The 23,193-nt window shown below is 50.5% G+C and overlaps 1 protein-coding gene across 2 annotated transcripts; it reads right to left on the bottom strand.

Annotated features, from left to right (window-relative positions):
* Window positions 1-5,596: 5,596 nt before the first annotated feature.
* Window positions 5,597-18,265, bottom strand: LOC137483404 (uncharacterized). Of its 2 annotated transcripts, none has more exons than XM_068206428.1 (4): window positions 17,609-18,265; window positions 7,418-8,442; window positions 7,120-7,292; window positions 5,597-6,404 (listed from the first exon to the last, which is right to left on the bottom strand). In XM_068206428.1, the coding sequence occupies exons 2-4, from the start codon at window positions 7,824-7,826 to the stop codon at window positions 6,027-6,029; spliced, it is 960 nt and encodes a 319-aa protein (XP_068062529.1). In that variant the 5' UTR covers window positions 7,827-8,442; window positions 17,609-18,265; the 3' UTR covers window positions 5,597-6,026. The 2 variants fall into 2 exon arrangements, with proteins under 2 accessions (XP_068062529.1, XP_068062530.1); XM_068206429.1 differs by lacking the exon at window positions 17,609-18,265 and adding an exon at window positions 17,278-17,577.
* Between the last annotated feature and the right edge of the window lie 4,928 nt (window positions 18,266-23,193).

The following is a 23,193-nucleotide window of genomic DNA, read 5'->3' as shown; positions in this document are numbered from 1 at the left end:
AAGTTCCTGGTGTGAAGGGGGAGCAATAGGTTAATGAAATGCAGGGGCAGGTATTGTGTAGCTCGGAAAACTCTATCCTGGAGGACAAACTCTTAGGTGTGGGAGTCTGGCTGTAATGAGGCAGCAATCTTACTCCTGCAGAAGCCAGTCAGACCAATTAAGTTTGCTCTGGCCAAGCTCACATATTCTCCAGCTGGAAGGGTAGGCTGGACCCATCTCTATGATGGCTCTGTGAAAGCTGGCTTCAGCTCCAGCTTCAGTTCCAGCTCCAGCTCCCGCCAGCTCTCCATCATCCAGCACCAGGAACTTTGGCCCAGGGTGGGATTTAGAGGTGGGAAGAAAGGTGTGTAACATATCGGTGAGTTTTGACTCTTGTAGGGACAGGCCCGTGTCCCTGAGCTGCTGTGGCAATGCCAGCACAGGACTGCAGTTTGCCCTCTCAGAGCCTTCTCCTGGACTGTGGAACAGCTGTCCCCAGCATGCCTTCACCACAGATCTCCACCTCTGCTTCCCCACACCCAGTGAGTGGAGCAGGGCATCCCACCAGGCTGGGGTGGGAGGGCTGGGACAGGGGCTGACCTCAGCTTTCCAGGGCATGGGAGAGGGGCTTTTGGGTAGCCTGCTGCTGTGAAAGGGGATGCACTGGGAGAGAACTGGTACACACACCAATGTGTGGATGTGGGGCTGCCAGCCCAAGAGAGCACCTGCACCTACAGCTCCAGCGTGGGCTTGTATGGACTTGGAACAGGCTGCCTAGAGAAGCTGTGGCTGTCCCATCCCTGGAAGTGTCCAAGACCAGGTTGGAGGGGCTTGGAGGAACCTGGGATAGCGGAAGGTGTCCCTGCCCATGGCAGTGGGTGGGACAAGATGAGCTTTAAGGTCCCTTTCAACCCAAACCATTCTATGATGATTCTGTGATATGAAGGTGGCCACGTATTTAATTTGAATTGTCTCTGCTCAGGCCAGGCTGAGCCCTGATCTGTTGCCCTGTTCTTTTAAAAGTTTTAAAGTTATTTTAAAAGTTTTCCATACCTTCTGATGTTTACATATTTCTACTAAAGTTTCTCACACACTGTCATGTAAATAATAATTGTTTTACATTCTTCTTTGTAGGAAGAGAGAATTGATAGACTGTTAGTTTGACCAGTGTAGTAGAGAAGCAGCAATTTCATCTTCCAATCCACTATCACTTTTAGAATTCTATATATTGCAAAGTCAGAAATAAAAGTTACTTCCTTTTACTCTTTTAATCTTAGTGTGCGTGCGTGAGTTATTTTGTGTCGTAGTGCAACACTGATCAGGATTTCTTTCTGCAGGGTCAGATTTGCAACAATGGCAGGAACCCCCTCCTCCAGGTCTCTCATGGTGGTGGGGGCACAGTCAGGGAAACTGCCAGCACACCCTCCAATCTCAGCCCATCTGTGGAAACCAATTCCTGTGTCTCAGTGCTGAGCCAGAGTCAGGAATGTTCAGGGGGATGTAAATGTACAGGGGGGGTCTCCAGCCTCTGCAAAGACCACACTTGGATCAGCGTGCCAAGATCTGGCAAAATGGAAATTCCTCTTCCATCCTCCTGAGAGGGGCAAGAGTGGGTCTCTCCGTCCTGTCCCAGCATGAGAGACTGCTGTGTACTGGCCCTTGTGGTGAGATGTGGGACATGCCCCTTCCCCACTTCCCTGGAAGGCTGCCAAAGGAGCCAAGCTGGTGTACAGTGGTAGAAGGCCAGAAGTAAAGACTCACCCGGCAGGAGAGGGCAGAGGAGAGTGGGAGGCAGAGGAGGGTGGGATGAAGCCAAGTGTTTTGGAAGGGACACAGCCAGGAGCTTACTAGCAGTGCTGAACTGCACCCAGAAAAACCACATATCCTCTTCCCCTAGACTGTTCCATGTGAACCCTGCACCACAGGAGGATGCTGAAAAGTTTGGAGAGGGTGTTGGTGAACTCCTTGGAGGAGGAGCACTGCTGCAGTGTCTCTGACCTCTACCTGCAAGGTTGGTACTCAGCTCCTTGTGCCCAGTTCAAGTGCCCTCTTCCCTTGTAATTGCTCATCCACAGCTGCCTTATCAGGACAGTCCCTGCTCCAGCCCACCCTGCAGGCTGGCACTTGAGTGAGGGGACCTTGAGGAACAGTGGTGGGTACTGGGATTTCAGTGAGGGGAGCAGGAGACAACCTGACCTGGGCTCCTCGTGAAGCCAAGCTGGAGGGCACCATGAGGAACAGCAGTCTCTGCTGATCCTTGCGGTGTCTGCCAGACAAACCTAAACCCACAAAGCAAACAGCCCTTTGCAGTCCAGAGGACTCTGGTTCCCAACTCTTACATTTATTCAAAGTACCCAGGCCAAACAGTCACTTCTGGAAGCCTTAGGGACTACAGCTTTTGAAGGATAGGAAAAATGTTTTCTGGGTTTTGGCTGGTTTTGTAAGGAAGAGACGACTTTGCTGCCATGCTCTGTCTCCCTAACCCAAATGCCTTTTTGACCAGTTGAACAATTTCAGTCAATTCTGACCAGTGGGTAGAGGTACAAATTGCAGTAAAAAGTATTCTGTTGGGTGGGATGATGACCTCAAGTCCCTTTTGTCACCAAAAGAAAGGTTGAGCATGTGCTCAAGTTACCTGTGAGGCAGCATGGCAGCATGATTTCAGAGCAGTGGGGAGAGAGAGGTGAAGAGCATGGAAGCAGGAGGGCACAAAGTCATAGGAGCAGTATGATCCCTGACACCAGAGGGTTTCTGACCACCCAAAATGCGCTGTTGTTCCTTGGCAGAGCTTAACGTGGCATGTGTGGGCTCACTGGTGAAGGTGTGGGCTCAGCAGTCAGAGCAGGATCAGTCCATCAAAACCTGTCTCCAGGGATTCCTGGCCAGCCCCCATCTCTTCCTCATGGATAGGAGAGTTCTGAAAACCAGTCCCGGGAGTGTCACCCCCAAAAATATGCCATTCATGTCATACAGTGGTGGTAAGGAGGGACTCTGCTTCCAGTACAGTGAGCGGGGCTGGGACCAGGGTCAGGTGACATCTCCACAAGACAGGGCACATGTGGGCAACCACTGGGCTTAAGGGAGGAGGCTATTGCTTTTGGACCTGTTGGTCACACAGCCAGGAAGCCCCAAGGCCCAATTGCTGGGAGCAGCTACTGGCACCCAGGCTGGAACTGTCCAGAGCTGGGATGTCACAAGGGCTGTAGCAGAGGAAAAAGAGTGGGAGGCTGAGACAGCCCAACCTGTTGTTGCCAAGAAAAGCTGTGGCTGCCCCATCCCTGAAAGTGTTCCAGGCCAGGCTGGGTGGGGCTTGGAGCAACCTAGGATAGCAGAAGATGTTCCTGTCCATGGCAGGGGATTGGACTAGATGGCCTTTAAAGGTTCCTTTCAACTCAACCCAACCCAACCTGGCCCAATCCAACCCATTCTATGACTCTGACTGTGTGACCTCCTAGGGCCCCCCATGCTGAGAAAGGTCATGGCTGTAATGCCTCTTCTCTGCCTTTGTTCCCTCAGCTTCCTTCCAGGTCTGGGAAATTTCCATGTTTGTTATGGGATCTCTCCTGCTGCTGTTACTGTTTGTTGGCCTGGCTTTTTATTTCATCAAAAGGTGAGAAACCACCGTTGTATCTGCTGTGCATCCCCCAGCCTCTCCTTCCCCAGGGCCTCCTCTCTAACAGCTGCACAGAGACCTGCTCCTTCACTCAGCTGAACACCTACACTGCCTTCAGACCCTTCAACATGCTGCTCCTCATTCTTGCAGCGAAGTCCCTTCCTTTTCACAAAGCCCCTTTGTTTCTGACAGAGCAGACTGCAGGTTTTGCAGGAGGTTGAGATAACACCAGTAAATCCTGGATGATGCTGGGAATATCAGCAGGTGCAGTGTAAGGGCCATCAGTGGCACTGACAACATGTGGTGGGAGACCAGAAAGCTGAAGGCATTTGGTACACAACAGATGATGCTGTGGCCACAGGGAAGAGCTCTTCCTTGGTGCAGGATGGAATTGACAAACACCTTAGGATTACCTTGGTGGGAAATGCCTTCCACATTATAACATGACACCACATTAAATAATAACTTGGTGTTCCCTAATGTGGTCAGGAGGCAAACAGCAGCTGAACACTCGGGTTGTAGTCTGTCTGAAATAAATGTTACAGTGGATGGGTTATTTAACCAGCCCAAGTGATTTATTTTTAATAATTTTTGCTGGGGTTTTTTTAGCACTGGATAAAGGGCTGATGTTAGAGTTAGACAAGGGCAAGAGTTAGAAATGAGGAAAGTTCTTAGAATACATTCGGGGAATAGAAAACCCAGTATATATATTGGTATGTATATATATATTTTAAAAATAATTTAAGAAATAGCCTAAGTCAGATTTAGAGAAGCTCTTTCAGAAACCAGCATGGTTTTAAGTACATGTGCCAGGGAATAGCAGCTGTTCTGCTCCTCTTTTTCTCCGAAACGTTAACAGAGACATTAGGAAACTGTGACTGCTGAGTGCTGGTCATCCAGCCTCTTTTCAAACCTGAGGTGCAGATCAGCTGCCTTGTGCAAAAGAGCAGAGCAACTGATCATGTGTTTTTCTTCATCTGTTACTTTTCAGACATCCCCAAAATTACACCAACATCGAAATGAATGACTGCAGGCAGATGGCAGCAGACTTCTAGTTCTCTTGGGCACAGCCCTGGAGCCAGCAATGTGTCCTGGGGGAGCAGAGCGGGTGTCCAGCTCCCTCGAGCACTGGGGCTGCTGCACAGACCTGCCACATGCATCTACATCTGTGCATGTGTGTACAGCTCCATATGTGTCTGTGTACAAACACCTCAATTGGTTTTTACCCTTCCTAATTTCGTCCTTGGACTCAAAGAGACCTCAGAAACAGGCTGGGGAATTCTCAAAGGCACAGGTTGTGCCAAGCATGGTGCCCGCGCAGACAGAAGCCTGCTTGGCTGATGTGGAGGAAGGACACGTGCTCTGCCTCCTCTCAGGATTCACTACTGGGTGCTGAGCCAAGGCCACCCCCATCAGACCTTTCCTCCTGGCAGACAAGGCCACTCTCTGGTCCTTCTGGACTCCACTGCTCAGTGAGGGCCCATCAGCCTCCCCCGTGCCCTTCTGGTCCAGGCAAGGGGGTTCTCAGCATCATGACCTGCTCTGCTAGAGCAGCTCTGCACCACCAGCAGCCTGCTCTAGGGAGAGCCCTTGCAACTGGGATCACAACCAGGAGGGTGTCCTGCCCAGGAAAATCAGTTAGAGGAGAGCTGAACACCCAGTTAATCAGCTCCTGCCCAGGTGCAACTCTTACTGGTAAGGTCCTGCCCATATCTTGTCAGACAGTGGGCAGCAGCAGTACCAGACTCCAGATCTGCTGGGTTTGTGGGGTGAGGAGGGTGGAATCTGCTCAGTAAAAGATTGTTTCCTACAAGTCTGATCTATCCTTAACGGTGCAGCAGCTGATACCAAGCTCCAACAACATCGTGTGTGGAGTGCTGGTCTCACCTCATGAGTTTCTGCACCCTGTGCAGTTCCATGCATGGTGATAGTGACCCAGACAGATCCAGCCTGCTCACTGGCCAGGTGAGGGGTAGGAATACGCGGATACTGATCACACACTGGTTCTGAACCGTGGTGTAGACAGATTTTTACTGAACAAGGTTATGTGGAGGGGAAGGCAAGATTCATCATCATGGCATTGACCCTCATGAGAAGGAAGCCTCCTGTATCTTTGGACTCCTACCTCCCTGCTGGGTCCATGTTGGCTGCATCTTCTCCTTGCAGGCAACTGCCTTCCGCTGAGGTCCATGGGCCCCAGCCAGCTCCAGTGCCAGCCAGGATCAGCAGCACAAGAGGAGCAAGGCCTCAGCCTTCCACTGTCCAGCCTCTTGTGCCAGACAGCCCCTTCCAGTCGGCAGGGCTGGGAACAGGAGGCACCAGGGACCTTATCTGCTGGGTGCTGCTTGTAATCCTTGAGCAGCCTTTGAGAGATGGTTCTTCCTCCCGGTTTCATTAGCACAGCACTGCTGGCATACACAGGCCTTGCGGGAGCTCAGATCAGCTCCATCTTGAACTGGCTGAAGTTTGCCATGGTGGGCGAGGGCTCGGCCATGCTGCCGAAGGGGCCACAGGGCTGGGTGGCTGGCACAGCGCCATGGCTCATGGTGGAGCTGAGCTGCTGCAGTGTCATCAGCACCTCCTGCTGCAGCCGCTGCTGGTGCTCCTGCTGGCGTTCCAGGCAGCACTGCCGCTCCAGCACCACATGCAGAGCCTGGCTCAGCTTCTGCACCTCCATCTGTACAGCATCCAGCTTCTCGGTGATGGCAGGGCAGCTGGGAGCAGTGTGAGGCACTGGTCCACCCCAAGCAAGGCTGTGATTTCCTGGACCCATAGAGTTTGGCAAGGCAGTCTGAGTGCTGGCATCTTTGACCTGGAATAGTGAGAGGCAAGAGAGAAGGGAATGTGAAATATTATCAGCTGCCCGTTCAATGGCATTTAAGAAGAGATTTATTCTGCACTTAGCTACAAGGCTGAAAGAAGAGCTCTCAGAGAAAGGCATTACCTTGCTGCAGACCTCTAGACCTCACCATGAGCTGCGCTTCAGGCCCACCCAGCCCCTAAGCTGCTGCTCCATCGGAGCCCCTGGTGCACCATGTTGTTAGCACATGCTGATCCATCCTGGGTGAGTGCCGCTGAATGACAGTGGGGCTGCCCATGCTGATGCCAGGCTTGTGTTTGACAGGAACAACATACCCTGGATTTTGCTTTATAGCCTTGGGTGGCTGGAAGAACCTCCTGATATGGTACTGACACCAAGCCTTAAAAAGAGGTTTGTGAGCTGCCGGTTGAAGGCCAAGCCTGGTGTGACTGGCATCTCCATGGCCAGCAGCGAGTGCTGGCTGGAGGTGGGTGGGCGCATGGCCTCACCCCCACCCAGAGAGGCTTCCCAGATATATTTGCCAAGTGCCAGGGTTAGCATTGCTGGGGAGTGCAGCTAGCAGAGGTTAGGGGCACTCTGGGAGCCTTTCACCCCCAGAAGCCTGCCCCACCACATGGTGTAGATGCAGCAGGGTTCTGTGCAGGGCTAGCCAGATGGCAGTAGCTCCTGGCTGGAGCACATGGACTCTCCCATCCTGCCATCCTACCTTTTTCTGCAGCAGGATAGCCCTGTCCACTGTCTTCTTTTTCACCATCAGGGCTGAGTTCTGGGTGGAGGGTGTGACCAGCTGCCCTCGGCTGGGCAGTGGCTGGGGCAGGGGGGCAAGGCCCCCCAGAGCAGTCCCTGGAGCCAGGGCTGTGCCTGTGGAGCTATCATCACCTGCAACAACAGAAACACCTCAAAAGGAGGCCCTTGGGGGTTCTCCAGTGGGGAATGGGGCCCTTTCATGAGCCCAACAGTGCCAGGAAGTGGCCATGCTAAACCCCAGTGGGGCTAGGCCTTACCATTCCCAGAGGCCAGCCCCATAGCCAAAGTGTCCCCAAGCTGCCCACTGTCCTTGCAGAGTGAGGCCACAGTGACAATCTGGATGCCTTCCTTGGTGTCCTGGCTGCCAGCACAGCAGGGCGCCCGGCTGCCCACAGGATCCCCAGTGGGCAGTGCAGGGTGCTGGGTGCCCAGCAGCCTGGGGGGCTCAGCCTCATGGCCCTGTGGCAGGGGCCAGGGCTGGTCCCCATCCCAGCAAGCTGCCGCTGACGCCGGCTCCACACTCTTCCTCTTGAGGAAGAGGTACACGGCCTGCGGTGTCACACGGATGTCATCCAGCTCCAGCACCTTCTTGATCTTGCGGAAGCTCAGCCCAGCCCTGCGCAGCTCCACGATCCTCCTCTTGGCATGGTCATCCAGCCGGCCCATTGCTGCCAGGACTCCTCCTGTGCCCGGACCCTACATCCCTGGAGCGCGTCCGTGGTGGGGATGCTGGCACCCCCCAGGCAGCTTTATGCCCCGTGATGGTGCTCAGGCTCAGCTAGTGCCTTGCTGCCAGGCTGCTGGCCCTTGCTCTGTGTCCATGTGGTGCCATCCCCAGCAGTGACACAGTTTCCAGGTGGAAAGGGTGAAGGAGGTGGCTCTTCCCACCAGGGTGAATATGGACAGCCCCAAGCCTGTCCCTTGCTCACGTGGAGCCCCTTTAGAGAGAGGGGTCCAGTTTGGTCCCCCAGTCTGACAAGGGTACAGAGGATGGTGATGGGCTTGGCTCTGCCCAGTGTCCTAAACTGGACATCAATCCCACCCTGCCAGCAGCACAGTGAGGAATCAGAAGCAGTCAGGATCTCAAGCAGCAACTCAATGTCTCAGGAAGCCTGAAGAGAGTCCTGGCAAGGGATGGTTCATTGCACAAGGCTGGCAGGACCCCGTTGTGTTTCCCTGGTGGCCCAGAAGGTCACGGCAAGCAGAACTGTAGAAACTCCATGTGCGAACTGCTGGTGCTGCAGAGCCCGTCCTTGGGTCTGGAGACAACACCGTCCTGTACCTTTGGGAGAAGCAAATGCAACCACTGATACACTCGTAAAGAAGGCACAACTATAAATATAATGCACTTCCTGTGCTTCCCCTCTCACACCAGGTACATGCCTATACCACAGGGGGATATACCTGTATATGTCTATACATGCACATGTATGTGTCTACACTACTATGGTGGAGAGTATTTTCCACTTTCTACCAAAATCCTTAATCTGCAGGCATTTCTTGGACCCTCAGCACTGCAGCTGCTCCCTAAAGGACATACATTTAGGTTTCAGTTCACTAAAATCAATATCTTCCAAGAATTCCCAGAAGGCAGCAAAACACTTCTGATTAAAGACTACCACAGATGTGATATAAGAACCTTTTCCAAACCACACTTCCCAAGGTACATGTGGATCTTAAAAAAGACAATAATGTGTTATGTTGGCCAAGAAGCCACAGAGACTATTGGACATCAGCCTCGGGGAGAAATGGAGTCACATAATTTGACAGAGGAGTTTTGCCCCTCTGCATCTTACTTGTTTCATGGCAAAAGAAAGACACATTAGCTCCAGAGATGTAGGGTCTACTTTGATCCAGCTCTGTTTGTGTCTAGAGGCCACCCCATGCCCTGCTTGTGTGCATTAGGGACCTTGTAGATAAGAGCTGCGGCAGCAGACAGTGGAAAACAGACATCCTTGGATGCGGACAGTACAATTGCAGAGCAAGAGCAAAAGGTCAGAAATTCTCAACCTTCCCTGCATCAAAGATGCTCCAAGGAGACCACCACCTCAAAGCTGCAGGTATGAGGAGCTTAAGCCCTGGCAATATACTCTGTCTCCAGTGTTTCCAGACACAGCCAGAGAACACTGGAGTATCTGAGCAGCTGGTGACAGAAACTCATCATTTACAGAAATGCCAGGAAAGCCAACAGCCACAGCTACAGCCCTTACCCAGCCTCCGCAGGGAAGATGAGGAGACCACCTTGGAGGAGCACAACTCCACACTGCATCTCCTCCAGCTTCCTCTCCACTGAAGGTGTTGCTCTCTGTATATCATCCCCATGTCCCAGATCCCTCCTTCATCACATGCTCATCCCCTTCAGCCCTTCCCCAGCCCTCGACTGAGATCCTACCTCCCTGCCCTGCTTTCCTGGGCTTGGGAAAAGTTCACGGGAGGCACAGACCATCCCTGCCCCACTAACCCCACATAAGCTCATTATTCCCAATTCACAGTGCTCCCTCAGAACCCTCCATTTGTTGGAGGAGCAGCAGGATGAGGAGTTTGGCCAGGATGGCTTCAGGGCAGTAGGGCATGGCTATGGACAGCAGCTCCAAGGAGATACCATCAATGCTCAAGGCTTCACTCAAGCTCCTTATCCTTCAAGAACAGCACTTGCCTCTTGCAGCAGGGCTTTTAAAAAAATATCTATTTATTGATCAGAGGTAGACCAACACCTGAAAAGCCATTTCAGAGAAGACACTGTGAAGCAGGCTGGGGGTCAGAATCCAGCAGGTGAGCAGGAGATGCAGGAGGCAAGTGCAGACACTAAGTGCAAGTCAAAAACCAGCTCCAACCCTGCTCACTTACACCTTGAGGGCGGACAAAGTGCACAACAGCTACTCCACCCCTGTCAGGTAGGGGAAAAGGGTTACCAGTGAAAGCAATATGGGTCTATTCCATAAAATACAGTATTCCAGCAACTTCCTCCAAGATCACAGAATCACAGAAATCAGCTAGGTTGGAAAAGACCTCCGAGTGCAACCTTTGACTGATCAACACCTTGTCAATTAGACCATGGCACTAAGTGCCACATCCAGTCTTTTCTTAAACACCTCCAGGGATGGTGGCTCCATCATGTCCCTGGGCAGCCCATTCCAATGCCGGGCAGCCCATTCCAATGCCTGACAACCCTTACTGTGAAGAATTTTTTCCTGATGTCCAACCAGACTCCTCCCCTAGCTCAGCCTGAAGCCATGCCTTTGTCCCGTCACTAGCTCACTGGGAGAAGAAGCCTTTCAGGTAGTTGTAGAGAGTGATAAGGTTACCCCTGAGCCTCCTTTTCTCCAGGCTAAACAACCCCAGCTCCCTCAGGCATTCCTCATAAGATTTACCCTCTAGACCCTTCCCCAGCTTCACTGCCATTCTCTGGACTCACTGCAGCACCTCATTATCTCTCCTGATTTGAGGAATCCAGAATGCTTTGGGTGGGAAGGGACCATAGAGCTCATCTTGTTCCACTACCCTGCCATGGGCAGGGACACCTTCACTATCCCAGGTTCATCCAAGCCCCGTCCAACCTGGCTTTGAACACTTCCAGGGGCAGCCACAGCTTCTCTGAACAACCTGTGCCAGGGCCACACCACCCTCACAGGGAAGACTTACTTCCTAATATCTCATCTAAACCTGCTCTCTGACAGTTTGAAGCCATTCCCCTTTGTCCTTTCTCTAGATGCCTTTGTAAAAAGTATCTCTTAATGTTCCTTGTAAGCTCCCTTCAACTATTGGACAGCCAACTCAGAAGTCCCACAGTCAGCCGTTGCAACAGCCTGGCCTGGCCCCATCTCTACTTAAAACTTTATTTATCCAGGTCTTGCTGCAAACTCAGAGTTTTCCTGTACTAAATGTGCTCCCCATTTCCACAGAGTCCATCACCTTCTCCTCTTTCTCCCTCTCCAGAGGGTATTTTCCCCAGGGAGTTGCAGCCTGTGTTGTGCACACACCTTATCAACTTACACATTCACAAAAGAGTGAGATCTTTACACTCACCTGGCCTTCAAGGTGTTTGTTACTCTCCAATAATTTTTACACAAGGAAAAACAAAAATCAATTCAATGAGAGGGAAAGATTCAAGGATTTTTCCTAGACCTGTGACTGATGAGGTTCCCTTCGCTTTCCAGGACCAGGCTGAGAGCGACATGGCTCCTCTAATGGTTTCTTACACCACTTGGGAAAAGTTAATTCCAGTGGTGGTTTTGCAGGAGGGTAGGAAAAGGGAGCACATCTGTGTAAGAAAATTCACAGCAATTGTGTGAGCTCACCCTCTGCCTCTAACGCTTTCCCTTTCTGTGGATATCAGGAACACAGAGAGGGTTCATCTCCTCCAGAAAATCCTGAAACAGTCTCATCTCCACTGACTCAACCTTTGCTATTTCTAAAATAGAGCAGCACCACAACGTTGGCTTGGCTGGCATTTCCATACAAAGATCAGGTGCTGTCTTTGTGTGTGGCAATAAAAGTCCCCTGTTCTGAAATTCTGCTTGCCTTCACCTCCCCGGCTGTCACACTGTGTCACACAGATGTGTTCCAGCCACACCTGCAAGTCCTTTGGCAAACCCAGATTCTGCAGCCACAGATTATTCCCTTGCAAGCTGCAATGGCTTTTCATGGTATGGAAGTGTCTTTCCCCCACACCCCTTGTGTTTTGCAGTGGGATGGGGATCCCAGGGGGAGGATGTGGTGACTGGATCACTCAGTTTACTTAGTTCCAATCAGAGAGGGCTCTCATGCAGCACCATAGGCTACAAGTTTTTCCCTTAAGTGGGTTGGCTTCTGAGACCTTACACAGTCAGCCGGACATACACATTTGCCTTGTTACACCACCACACCTGCAACAGGAATTTTACTCCAGCCTGCCAATTTAGGTGTCTGTCCAAATTTCAGATTAGCCACCCTTTCTTCAGCTGCTGCTGAATGCTTGCAATGCCTGAAGTCTTTATGTACTTAGTTGTAGCTGAGAAACGTCCTTTACCCCAGTATTACTGCTGATAATGCTCTATTCCATAACTCTGTATGCAGCTATAGCCACAGAAACACAGCCTAGAGCCTGGAGCAGCCTTCCCATTACCAGGATTGTTTCCTTAGTTCCCATATGCTCTGGCCCAGATAATATTACATACAAAATGAAACAGCCTCAAGAGAGGAGAAGAAAGAAGACAGCATGCGCCAGACTTCCTTTCAGGGCAGAGTGGATTTAAGGTCTAAAAAAGAGGAAGAGCATGAATTCAGGCTTCCTACAACTCAAGTGATGTAACCACTAGCCTTAAGCCAAGCAGGTTCTTCCTCTGCCCAACTTTGTTCCTGTGCTTGTGAAAGCCCCCACTCCAGGAGGTGAACCTGAGAGAGAGAACCTCCACAGTGTCCATCCTGCAAGTCCTTGGGGTAGAGCTCCCTCACCTGCCTGCACTCACATCCACCCCAGCCACTGCCACCTGTCTCTCCCACAGTTCTTCTGAAACCTTGATTACCTCGCTTTGAATGCCAAATTCCCCAAGAGTGAAACATTAGTTGTGTGACCATGGAGCTGGCTCATGTCTGGGAAGATTAACTTCTCCCTTTTGTCTCACAGCTGCTCTTGGACACAGGCAGTTTTTATCCTTGGGAGGTACAAGCAAAGCTGCTTTTAGAATTCATGCTGGGGTGAAGCAAGGAAGAGTTAATCCTTCAACAGGATTGCTACTCTGGAGCTGTGTTTTCTCAATGGCTGTTTCAGCTGCAACACAGCACACCTGTGGCCAGCCTGGCCCAGAGATGGAATAGCCTTGGAGACATGGAGGCATTAATGTACAGATGGTCTTAATCAGAGCAACAAGCTCCCATCCACTATTTCAGGAGCAGCAAAGTCATGGGGCAGCAGGTACAGAGGTGGAACAACAGGTTTCACCAGAGAGACAAACTGCTGATGCCGAGAACATATGTGATTGAAGGGGAGGAAGGAAAGCAGCAAAAGCTGTGACCCACAGGGAGCATGAAGATGCAGAGCAAGAAGATACAGCTTATTGTCTAGTCTCAATAATTGAAAACAGACACTTTATGTTGTTAACATCCCAAAGCATGTTGAGGTTAAGGGCTTGCTGTGCTGCACAGAGTGCAAAAAACTCCTGCCCTAAAGAGGTCCATGTCAGATCATGAAGAACAAAATTGGATGTGGCTATGTCTCTTTCCTTTCAGTGCTCTTTTGTCCCAGGGTGAAACGCAAGATGTTATTTATTTCCCATCTGTGAGCAGTTTCTTCTTATCTTTTCTACCTCCTCCTTATCTCTTATCTTCTTATCTTTCCCCCGGGAAGATATCTGTTGTTAATGGCCCATTCAATGTCACAGCATGACTGTTGAAATTACATCATCCCATTGTGGGATGCTCCGCCCAGAGGGAGGAGACAAGCATTTCCTGACTGAATATAATCTGGGCAGCTTCCCACTGGGAAGAGCTGGGGTTTCTCCACTGCACCGTCAGAGGAAGATTACACCCTTCTACAAGATCTGACAGAACCACATCTGCCACTTTGAGAAGACTGAAGCCATTCCAGTCTGGACTCCCACCACCACCAGAGTGTCAGTCAGGTTGTATTCTGACTCTGTCAATTGTTGTTTTCTTTCCTTTTGTATTATTGCATGTATTTTGTTGGTTTTTTTTTCTTTTCCTAATAAATTGTATTTCTGACTTGAAGTCTCTCACTGGTTTTGCTTTTCAAACCAGAACATATCTTTGTACAGTGCAAGGCCAGTTTACCAAGGCATGGGAAACAGTTTGCCTCATTAACAATAGATTCAGTGTTGCCAAAAGGGGATTGAGCATCATGGACCTTGTAAGGAGACACAAGCCAAATAAATCGGTCAGATCTTGGCCTTGTGATTAGGAACAGCTCGACAAGATTCTTTTGCCCACACTTTCCTTTGTGTCTGATTTCCAGACCTCCTTCTCAGACCTCCAGCACCTCCTGGGAAGCTGGAGCAGCTGCAAGCAGCTGGAGAGGGATACTAATCCATCTTGTTTAGTTTTGTTGCTTTCCTGTAGTGTTCTGAATAGCTGCTGCAAAACCTGGCAAGAAAAGTCCTTTTTCACTCTGCATCAGCTTGGAGGTGACAAAATTATTAAAAACATCTCCCAGAAGCACAGGGAAGACAGTGCTGGTTTACATGGGATTCAGATCAGATTCACACAGCAAGAAGTGTATCAAGTAGAGCAAGGAATTGTGGAAGGAGTGAGTCTGCTATGGATGCCCAAATCCCTGCAGAGAACGGTGCTCTGAGCACAGTCGTGTCCATGGACAGGACACTCCTCCACTGGGCTTCCTGCCCTCTGGGTCCTGTTCCAGAGCCTGCCTGGCACAGCTCAGAAGGGACATGGATAGTTCTTCGCTATTCATGCAGAGAATAGTTTCACTGCAATAGGGACAGACTGGGAAGTCTCTGTGGAGATAGGTAATCAGAAAGGGCTCACAGAATCATAGGATACCCCGAGTTGGAAGTGACCCACAAGGATCATTGAGTCCAACTCCTGGCCCTGCATAGGAGAGCCTCAAGAAAGGCAATGAGCTGGCAAAGGTGGTTCAGTGGAACTTAGCCCGGAAAAAAAAGAACAGTATTAGGTGTCCAATGCTGAAATGTTGCTAAAGCAGAAAGATCTGTGCCAGGGAAAAATCGTCATTTCTCCTAGGCTGTAATTTTACTCAGTGCCACTGTTCTGTGGGATTTGCCAGGCCTTAATGAACAGTAACATTATCTAACAGCACTGAGTGTAGTGTACCTTACCCTTTCTCTGTAAAATTGGTGAAGGAGCAGCTCTGTTATAGGTTTTATCAAAAGGTGATGGGTCAGATGAATTTAGACAGTGCAGCTGCTACATGAGCCATGTTGGCTCCCCTCTGAAGGGATAACCTCAGAAGAAGACTTTAATCAAGTTGTACTTCTGACATCAGAATGGCAGAGAAAAAGGGTTGGGTCTGGCCCAGGATTTGAAGTGAGCTGTTTAGAGCCCACGGCTCGGTTTGCTCTATCACCTGCTCTGACAACTGCTTCATTCGTTTAGGCTGTACTTTCAGAGCAGTTGAGGAGCTACCCCTGCCTGGCCATACTTTAAAAATCAGATCCTTACACGGAAAACACAAAAATTTATGGTTCTACCTTAAGATTTGCAAATGTGAACACTGAAAAAAAAGTTGGATCTCCACAAGGTTTCTTTAACAATTTTGGGGGTTGCAAAAAAAACCTGTGAGTACAATGGTACACATAGTTTGCTCTTGCCTCAGATAATGCTACTACAGCCTGGAGCCATTGGGGAATAGGGTATAGAGATATGGTGGGAAGATAAAAGAGGAGTGTGTTGGGATGTTTAGGAGCACAGCATAACAACACTGTGTTAGTGTTGTTAGTAATGCTACCTCACCTTTGAGGGGAGAAAGGGAACAGTATCAGCAATACTGGAAAATCCCCCCTTATTGGTGAAAGGGTCCCAGGCCACACACCACAGAACAGAGACACTGTATAAAATCACACTTTGATAGCCTTGAACAAAACACTGGATCAACTCTCTCACAGCCCAAAACCCAGAGGTGACCCTCAACATTTTTACCTGGTCTGACAAACTCAGCATGGTTGTGATGCTGTGTCTGGTAAAGGTCAGGTATGTATTAAGAAATTATTTGGAGCATCCAAACATGATATTAAGAAATGTGGAACCACAGCTTAAAGGAACAAGATGCTTTCACAGAGCACCTGGAGGCCTTTGGGAGAGGAGCAGGCTAGTTTTCACATTCTAGCTCCAAAATCTTTCTTTGCCCTCACACTGAACAAATTCATCAAGGTGAATTTTAGTATTCAGACAAGAATAATAAATGCCAAGTATCTCACTGTCCTGCCTGTACCTGTGCCCCTCCATAAAGCATTATGTACTTTGAGTCACTGCTCTCCACAGACACAGCCCTTCCAGCAGAAAGAGCTGCACTGGCTATGCCACAAGCACACCTTGAATTTCTAGCCTTGCACATGCCTGAAGTGGAAACAAATAAATCACTGCAAAGTGTAACACAGTATTTATTCCTTGCAGTGAAACCAGGATGTTTGACTAAGTTTAGCATTGAGCAGGTATATTCCTATAGCATCGGGACAGAAGAGTGTTGCAGGAAAATGAGCATCAAGGCACAGTTTTTAAGCTAAAAGCCCTGAAACATGCAAATGTATGCACTGACACATCCAGGGGCAGACAGTCACGAAGTCCTAAACCTGTTCATGGCCTAGCTACCAGTGTGCACTGCAAGAATAGCCTTAGACCTCAAGAGAGTTCAGAAACTATTGCAGATGGCTTAATAAGTATTTCAACTAAATTGCTAAATTCACTCCCTTCTGCAGATTAGAGAGAAATCCCAAAATCTCGTATTTTTGTTGTTCCAAATCTATGCAGCTACTCAACAAGGCAGCCATTGGAAACTCTCTCAACTCCCTGCAATGACAACTAAGGCTGTTTCTACACATTTGGATGAAAAGTTTCCAAGTCCTCAGAAGACAAACGTTGCACCCTGCAATTCCTCTAAGGAAGCAACACACTGTGCCCTTTGGAGCCACACATACATCTACCCCTAGTCTCATAGAAGTGCGGGAGTGACAGACGGAACAGGGAGGCACACCAAAGATCTCCCAGCACAGGAAAAACAGCAGCATCCAGGGGCTGTGGGCTGAGCCAGTGCTGCAGTGCAATCCCCACAAATGCTAAGCAATGCCCGGTACAGGGTGCGCACACCTCGCCACGATAAAGGAATGCCAGTGTTGCTGTGAGCAGAATGACCCACTGATCACCTGGATTTCCGGGGCCTCAAGGAGAGCTCTCTAGTCGCCACCACAACCCAAAGCCAATTAATAGGAAGGACAAATGAAGCGCCAGTTTCAAGTCGGTGCAACACACGGGATAAGCGCCCTCAGCCTCAGGCAGCGTTCAGAGACAATCAGCCCCAACCCCACGGCACCGGAGCAGAGCAGTTCACCTGCGGAGGTGGCTGTAAATAGCCCGTCCTCAGCAGAAGCCTGGGAGTGCAGGAGGGAAGGGAAAGAAAAGCACTGAAGTAAGAGCCAAAAGCAGCACTCACATAGCTCTGTTATTTCATCTCTTGCTCGTCCACCAACACATGGGCAGTGTCTAAAGGAATCTGCACTTCGCTGGAAAATTGCTGGGCAGGCTTCTGAGTTCAAGAAGAGGCTGGAGGACAGCACTTCAGATCGGGCATGCCACTCCCAGCTGCGACACCGAACCTCAGCACCGCACCAGCCTCCGCACAGCCGCGGGCCCCGGAGCCCAGTCCTGCTGCACCCTCCCTGTGCTCGCACCACTGCCGGGAGTTCCTCTCATCCTTCCCACGCCACTCTCAGCACCCAAACCAGCTCAATGCACAGAAGCAAATGGGCAGAGCACCCACGTACAGGGACTCCCGACGGCTGCCGGGGTCCTCTCAGGCGACGGCACCAACTCGCTGCCGCGTTCTCCGGTGGCCGGCACCAGCCAGGTGCCAGCGCAGCCCAGCTCTACCGCAGCCAACTTTCAGGGAAGCGGCTGTTCGAAAAGCTCCTGTCGCCTTTGTTTGGTTGGGACAGAGCCAGCAAGGGCTGCCGGGAAGGTCGCCCAGGAGGACACCGACGTACAGGAAGGGCGGAGCCCTCCTCGTAACCCTTTCGGGGCAGCCGCGCTCCAGGGCCGCCAGGGGCCTCCTCGCCTTAGGGCACAGACCCGTCTGTCCCGTCCCGGAGCACAGCCCAGGCGTGGCTGGTCACACCTGCGCCAGAGGATGGAGGAGAAGCCTCGCAGGAGGCAGCGCTGCCGTCCCTACAGGTCGCCTTCAGCCCTGGAAGCACCAGCTGGATCCCTGCGGGTGATGGTGGCTATGCTGTGCCAGCCGGGCTGCTGGCAGCGGGCAGAGGCCACAGCGGGGCCACTCGCTCTGAAAATGAAGCAGACACGTGCTTCGAGCTGTTCTCATCTCTGCTAGTGTCCCCAAATGAGATGTTAAAATGTCTCTCGTCATTCAGGCTTGCCTTAAAGGCTCAGTCCTGCCAGCTGCTGGCAGCCCCTGGCAGCAGATCCCAGCCCCCACACGCTGCCACCGCCGTCCTGGGGCTGGCCCTGCGGCTCAAACTGCAGGAACCTGCTTCAGCTAACAGCTGGCAGCAAACCTCTTTTACATTATTACTGTTTTTCTGCTGGGTCAGTGACCTTGCCTGCCCCCACGCCTGGGAAGATGAGAGCTGTTATGAGAATAAGGGTGTGCAGGACTTTGGGATCAGTTAGCTTTTATGGCTTTGCCAAAACTGAGAGAGAAAAAAAAGTTAAACACTGTGAATGCAGACAGGTTGGGCTCTGCTCCCAGCGAACACGGGACAGGACAAGAAATGGCCTCAAGTTGCACCAAGGGTAGTTTCATTTGGATATGTTGTAAATACATAGTATATTGTGAAAAATGCATATTTTATGATTGGCTTTTTGCAAATATTAAATTGAATACTATATGTATTATGTTATATTGATTAGAAGTGCTGTATTAACATTTTAATAGTATGGTAAATGTAGTTTTGTAGTTAAAATAGAGCCTATGTATGTGGGTTTTTTTTTTTTTACTAGCTCAAGCAAGAGATGAGATAATGAAGAAACTCTTCACACAGAGATGACAATGATGGGGGCCCATAAAGAATTACTGCCTCCTTATCGGAAAAGACAAACATTCTTCCACCTTCTCTCCGTCTTTATGGAACCACCAGGATTAAGGGGAAGAAGTTGACAAAAACCAGAAATGTTCTTAATTTGCAAGGAATTTATGCATCATGTATGAGATGTCTGAATATGCAACAGGCTACTGCTTTTAAAGGTTATTCCTTTGTTCACAGGGCATGCTTATTGGGCTTAAGTGCCCGAGAGCATCCGGACGTCCGTAATTCTTTGCTTTTTATTGTCTTGTAATTGTCCTAACTCTAAATTTTCATTACTCTAATTGTATTACTATTTTTAAAACTATTTTATTATTATTAAACTTTTAAAATTTTAAAAACCAAGTGATTGGCGTTTATAACATATATTGTTGGCTTCTCATAAATATTAAGATGAATGCTATATGTATAATGTTAAAATAACTTTGCTTTTATTTCTGCTATTAACAAAAACTTAGACATAGTAGTAGTGGTAGCTGCTACAGTTCTGAGTGAACTGTCTGTTCGGTCGGGATAACATCCAATGAAGATGCCATGAGGACCCCGCTATCGATATGCCAAATATCAGCATCTGCTGTGTGAAGAAAGTACGGATCAAGGCCCAAACTAGAAGTGGTAAAGAGAACGGACCAAAACCACAGCCAAGACACACACATGCTCTAAAAAGGCAGACCCAAGGAGGAGCCATGCAAAATAGTTCCTGGAATAGTTTATGGGAAACTAGTTTATGGAAAAATATGACTATGCATAAGAGTCTATGAATATGCAACAGGCTGATGCAATGAAAAGGTATTTAAGGGGTATCTCCGAAGATAACAGTGTGCTCTTGCCTGAATGCTAAGCAGCTGGCTGTTTTTAACCCTTTGCTTTATTTCTGTCTCCTACTGTCTTTTTATTAAATTTTTAAAATTTTACCAGGAAAATGAACCTTGTTTTTCATAGGTATTAGGGATATCCTCCTCGCGGAATGGGTGGTCAGGCACTAGAAGAGGCTGCCCAGGACAGTGGTAGAATCACCATCTCTGGAAGTGTTCAAAAAAATATGTAGATGTGGCATCTGGGGACATGGTTTAGTGGTGGCCTTGGCAGCACTGTGGGAATGGCATTGGAATTAGACTCAATGACCTTAGAGGACTTTTCCAACATAAATGATTCCATGATTCTAAGCTCATCATGACAGTCTACTAATAGTGCTCATTTGAGATAATGCAGTTTCTCATTGAACCCATGTGAACTTTTAGTAGACTACAAAATCGCCTGTGAGAGAAAGCTGCCCTTAAACAAGATGTTGTGGACAGAAGAACAACTTCCTTTTTGCTTTCTTTGGGGTTTTGTTTGTTTTCTTGTTTTCTGAACCTGTTCCATGCCAGGTTTTATGTAATACCCCTCGGTTTTGCAGCAGAACAGAAAAATAAAGTCTTTCTTCTTGTCACACACGAATTTACAGACACCTGCCCTGGTCTTGCTCATGTCCTGTGATGGAGGTAGACAGGACATATCCTTCCACTGCATTCAAGAGGTGAAGCTTTCATCATTAGGAATTTAACAGACATGCCTGTGGCCATACACATAAGCTGATCAATACACCTGCTTCTCAGAATGATCTGTCACTTTTAAGGCCCTGCATTAGGAATGGGGTCAAAATACGCTTCTGGCTTTGTTCCTCTGAAGTCAAAAGTCAGGCAGCCAGTGTGGTGAGAAGGTCAGAGGTTCAGTGTCTGCAGTGGCAAATTTCCTTTTGAGTTCAAAGCAAACACATTTGGCAGGGAGAGAGAGAGGATATCCGTCCCTCATGAGATGAAATGCCACTGTATGGTGCTCCATCTTAAGTCTTCCATTCTCCTCTTCCCAATTTTCTTGCCGTTGAGAGGGCAAATCCCCTCACAGCAGTGCCGTCCCTACACTCTCCACCACCTCAAATCAGAGCCTGCGTGCTCTGTGAACCTGAGACAGCGTGGGCCAAAATTCACGTGTGGGGGCTGCAGCCTGCTGGGTTGTCAAGCTCTTAAAACCCAGAGCTGAAGCCCAGGCTGCTGCTGTCATTACTACCGCTATGCAGGACAGGGTTTGCAAGAGCCCTTATTTCCACCGTGGGGGCAGCAGCACCCGCTCGGCTCCGCTCCCGGCCCGTCCCGCCCCCGCTGTGACACCATCGCCTTTATTTCCGCCGTGGGGGCAGCAGCACCCGCTCGGCTCCGCTCCCGGCCCGTCCCGCCCCCGCTGTGACACCATCGCCTTTATTTCCGCCGTGGGGGCAGCAGCGCCCGCTCGGCTCCGCTCCCGGCCCGTCCCGCCCCCGCCGTGACACCATCGCCTTTGTTTCCGCCGTGGGGGCAGCAGCACCCGCTCGGCGCCGCTCCCGGCCCGTCCCGCCCCCGCTGTGACACCATCGCCGCGCGCCGGCGCTGCTCCTTCCCGCCCGCTCGCGTCAGCCTCGCGCGACAGGCGCGGAGCGGCGGCGGCGGCGCCCAAGATGTGAGTGCGGGGCCGGGGCTGCGCCATCCGCGTCCATCCGGCCGGGCCGCGGCCCGACCGGCCCCTCCGCCGCGCGGGGCACCGGGGGGAGTGCGCTGGGTCCGCCGAGAGGCGATGGCGGCGCGAGGGTCGGGGATGGGGTCTCGGAGCCGCGGCCAGAGGCGGGGAGGGCAGGGGAGGGAGGGCCGGGGCGGGGCCGGCCGGGGAGCCGGGCCCGGGTGTCGGCGCTGCCGCGGCCCGGCCTGGGGGAGGAGCGTTGTGCGGGCCCGAGGGACGGGTTGCGGTGCTGATCTCGCGGCCCCCTGCCCCGCGGGCGCCATACCGGACCCACGGCGTGCGGATCTGGCTGCCCCGCGCTTCGCCGGCCGCAGAGCTGGGCCGAGCGGCCGTAGTGGGCAGAGAAGTGCCGGGCGCCGAGCCCTCCTCACGCCTGCAATTCTGCCGGTTTGCAGCTAAGACCTGGAGCAAACTGTCGGTAGAGAACTCGCCTATAGCCTTACGGGAAGCCTGAGGGCGAGCGAGTTTGCTTCCTTTCCACAGAACTGCTGCTCGGAGTCTGCAGATTCTGTCTCTAAAGCAGAAGTGTGTGTGAGATGGACGTTTGGTTTGTGTAGATTGCTCTTTGACTTTCTGTTTTGGGGTGGATGCCCCTAAACCAGCTATTTTTTAAAGAGTGAGAGGGTTTTGATTGTAAGGATGAAGCATGTCGCTTAGAAATGCAATGTTGTTTAGCCTTGTGTGAGGACTGTGATTTACTCTTTCCTCATTTTCCAGTGAATGCCTGAACTTGTGCAGGTGAAAATGCCCACAAGGTATGGTGAGATTTCCAACTAAAGTGAGTTTGGCCAGTGGCATTCCTGAGAAAGGATTAAAACCACTGGTTAGTTTGGAGACGGCTTAAATGTAGCATCATTTGGTGAATGTTCCAAAGCCATGTGGCTGATCTGCCTGCTAAGTGCCTGTCCCAAAGAGCAATAAGCAGGGAAACCTGAAAGGAGATTGTAGCCAGGTGGGGGTCAGGCTCTTCTCACAGGCAGTGGGCAACAGGACAAGAGGACACAGTCTAAAGATGCACTGGGAGGTTTAGATCAGACATTAGGAAGAATGTCTTCACAGAAAGGGCGATTGGGCCCCTGGAAGGGGATGCCCAAGGAGGTTGTGGACTCACCATCCCTGGAGGTGTTTATGGAAAGACTGGATGCAGCACTGAGTGCTCTGGTCTAGTTGACATGGTGGTGTTGGGTCAGAGGTTGGATTTGATGGTCTCCGGTCTGTTCTAATGTAATTGATTCTGTGATTCTATTTCCTGCCTCAGCAGCAGGCTGGGTAACAGCAAACATGCTGGTCTTTATCTGTGTTTCCTCTTCCCTTCTCCCAGAAGGGGTAAAACCAGATCTGACTCTTGAGCGCTAACAGATAGTTTTGTATGCTGATAACGTTATGACTTTGATAGTCCACAGGTGCAGGAGGAGCTGATGTGTAGGCAGAGATAAGCCAAACCTGGCTATGGGATATTTAGAAGAAGAAAAATGGGCTCTGGGTGACCTAATTGCAGCCTTCCAGTACCTGAAATGAACCTATAAGAAAGATGGAGAGAGATGTTTTACAAGGGCCTGGAGTGCAAGGAAAAGGGGGAATGGCTTCCCACTGACAGATGGCAGGTTTATGTCAGAGATCAGAAAAAAATTCTTCCCTGTGAGGGTGGTGAGGTCCTGGCCGAGGATGCCCAGAGAAGCTCCATCCCTTGAAGTGTTCAAGGCCAGGTTGGAGTAACCTGGTGTAGCGAAGGCCATAGCTGGGGGGTTGGAAAGTGATGAGTTTTAAGGTTCACGCCA

This window comes from Anomalospiza imberbis, chromosome 16 (assembly GCF_031753505.1).
Source record: "Anomalospiza imberbis isolate Cuckoo-Finch-1a 21T00152 chromosome 16, ASM3175350v1, whole genome shotgun sequence".
In the NCBI taxonomy this organism is placed as follows: Eukaryota; Metazoa; Chordata; class Aves; order Passeriformes; family Viduidae; genus Anomalospiza; species Anomalospiza imberbis.
Note: the sequence above shows the minus strand (reverse complement) of the source record. Positions and strands in the feature narration are given on the sequence as shown.

What these genes read in the sequence shown, in the direction of transcription:
- LOC137483404 (XM_068206428.1), bottom strand. Translation starts at nt 7,826, where the DNA reads ATGGGCCGGCTGGATGACCATGCCAAGAGGAGGATCGTGGAGCTGCGC. An exon ending in GGGGCTGGCCTCTGGGAATG is followed by an intron (nt 7,293 to 7,417) that starts GTAAGGCCTAGC and finishes CTGTTGTTGCAG; the next exon opens with GTGATGATAGCTCCACAGGC. An exon ending in CTATCCTGCTGCAGAAAAAG is followed by an intron (nt 6,405 to 7,119) that starts GTAGGATGGCAG and finishes TCACTATTCCAG; the next exon opens with GTCAAAGATGCCAGCACTCA.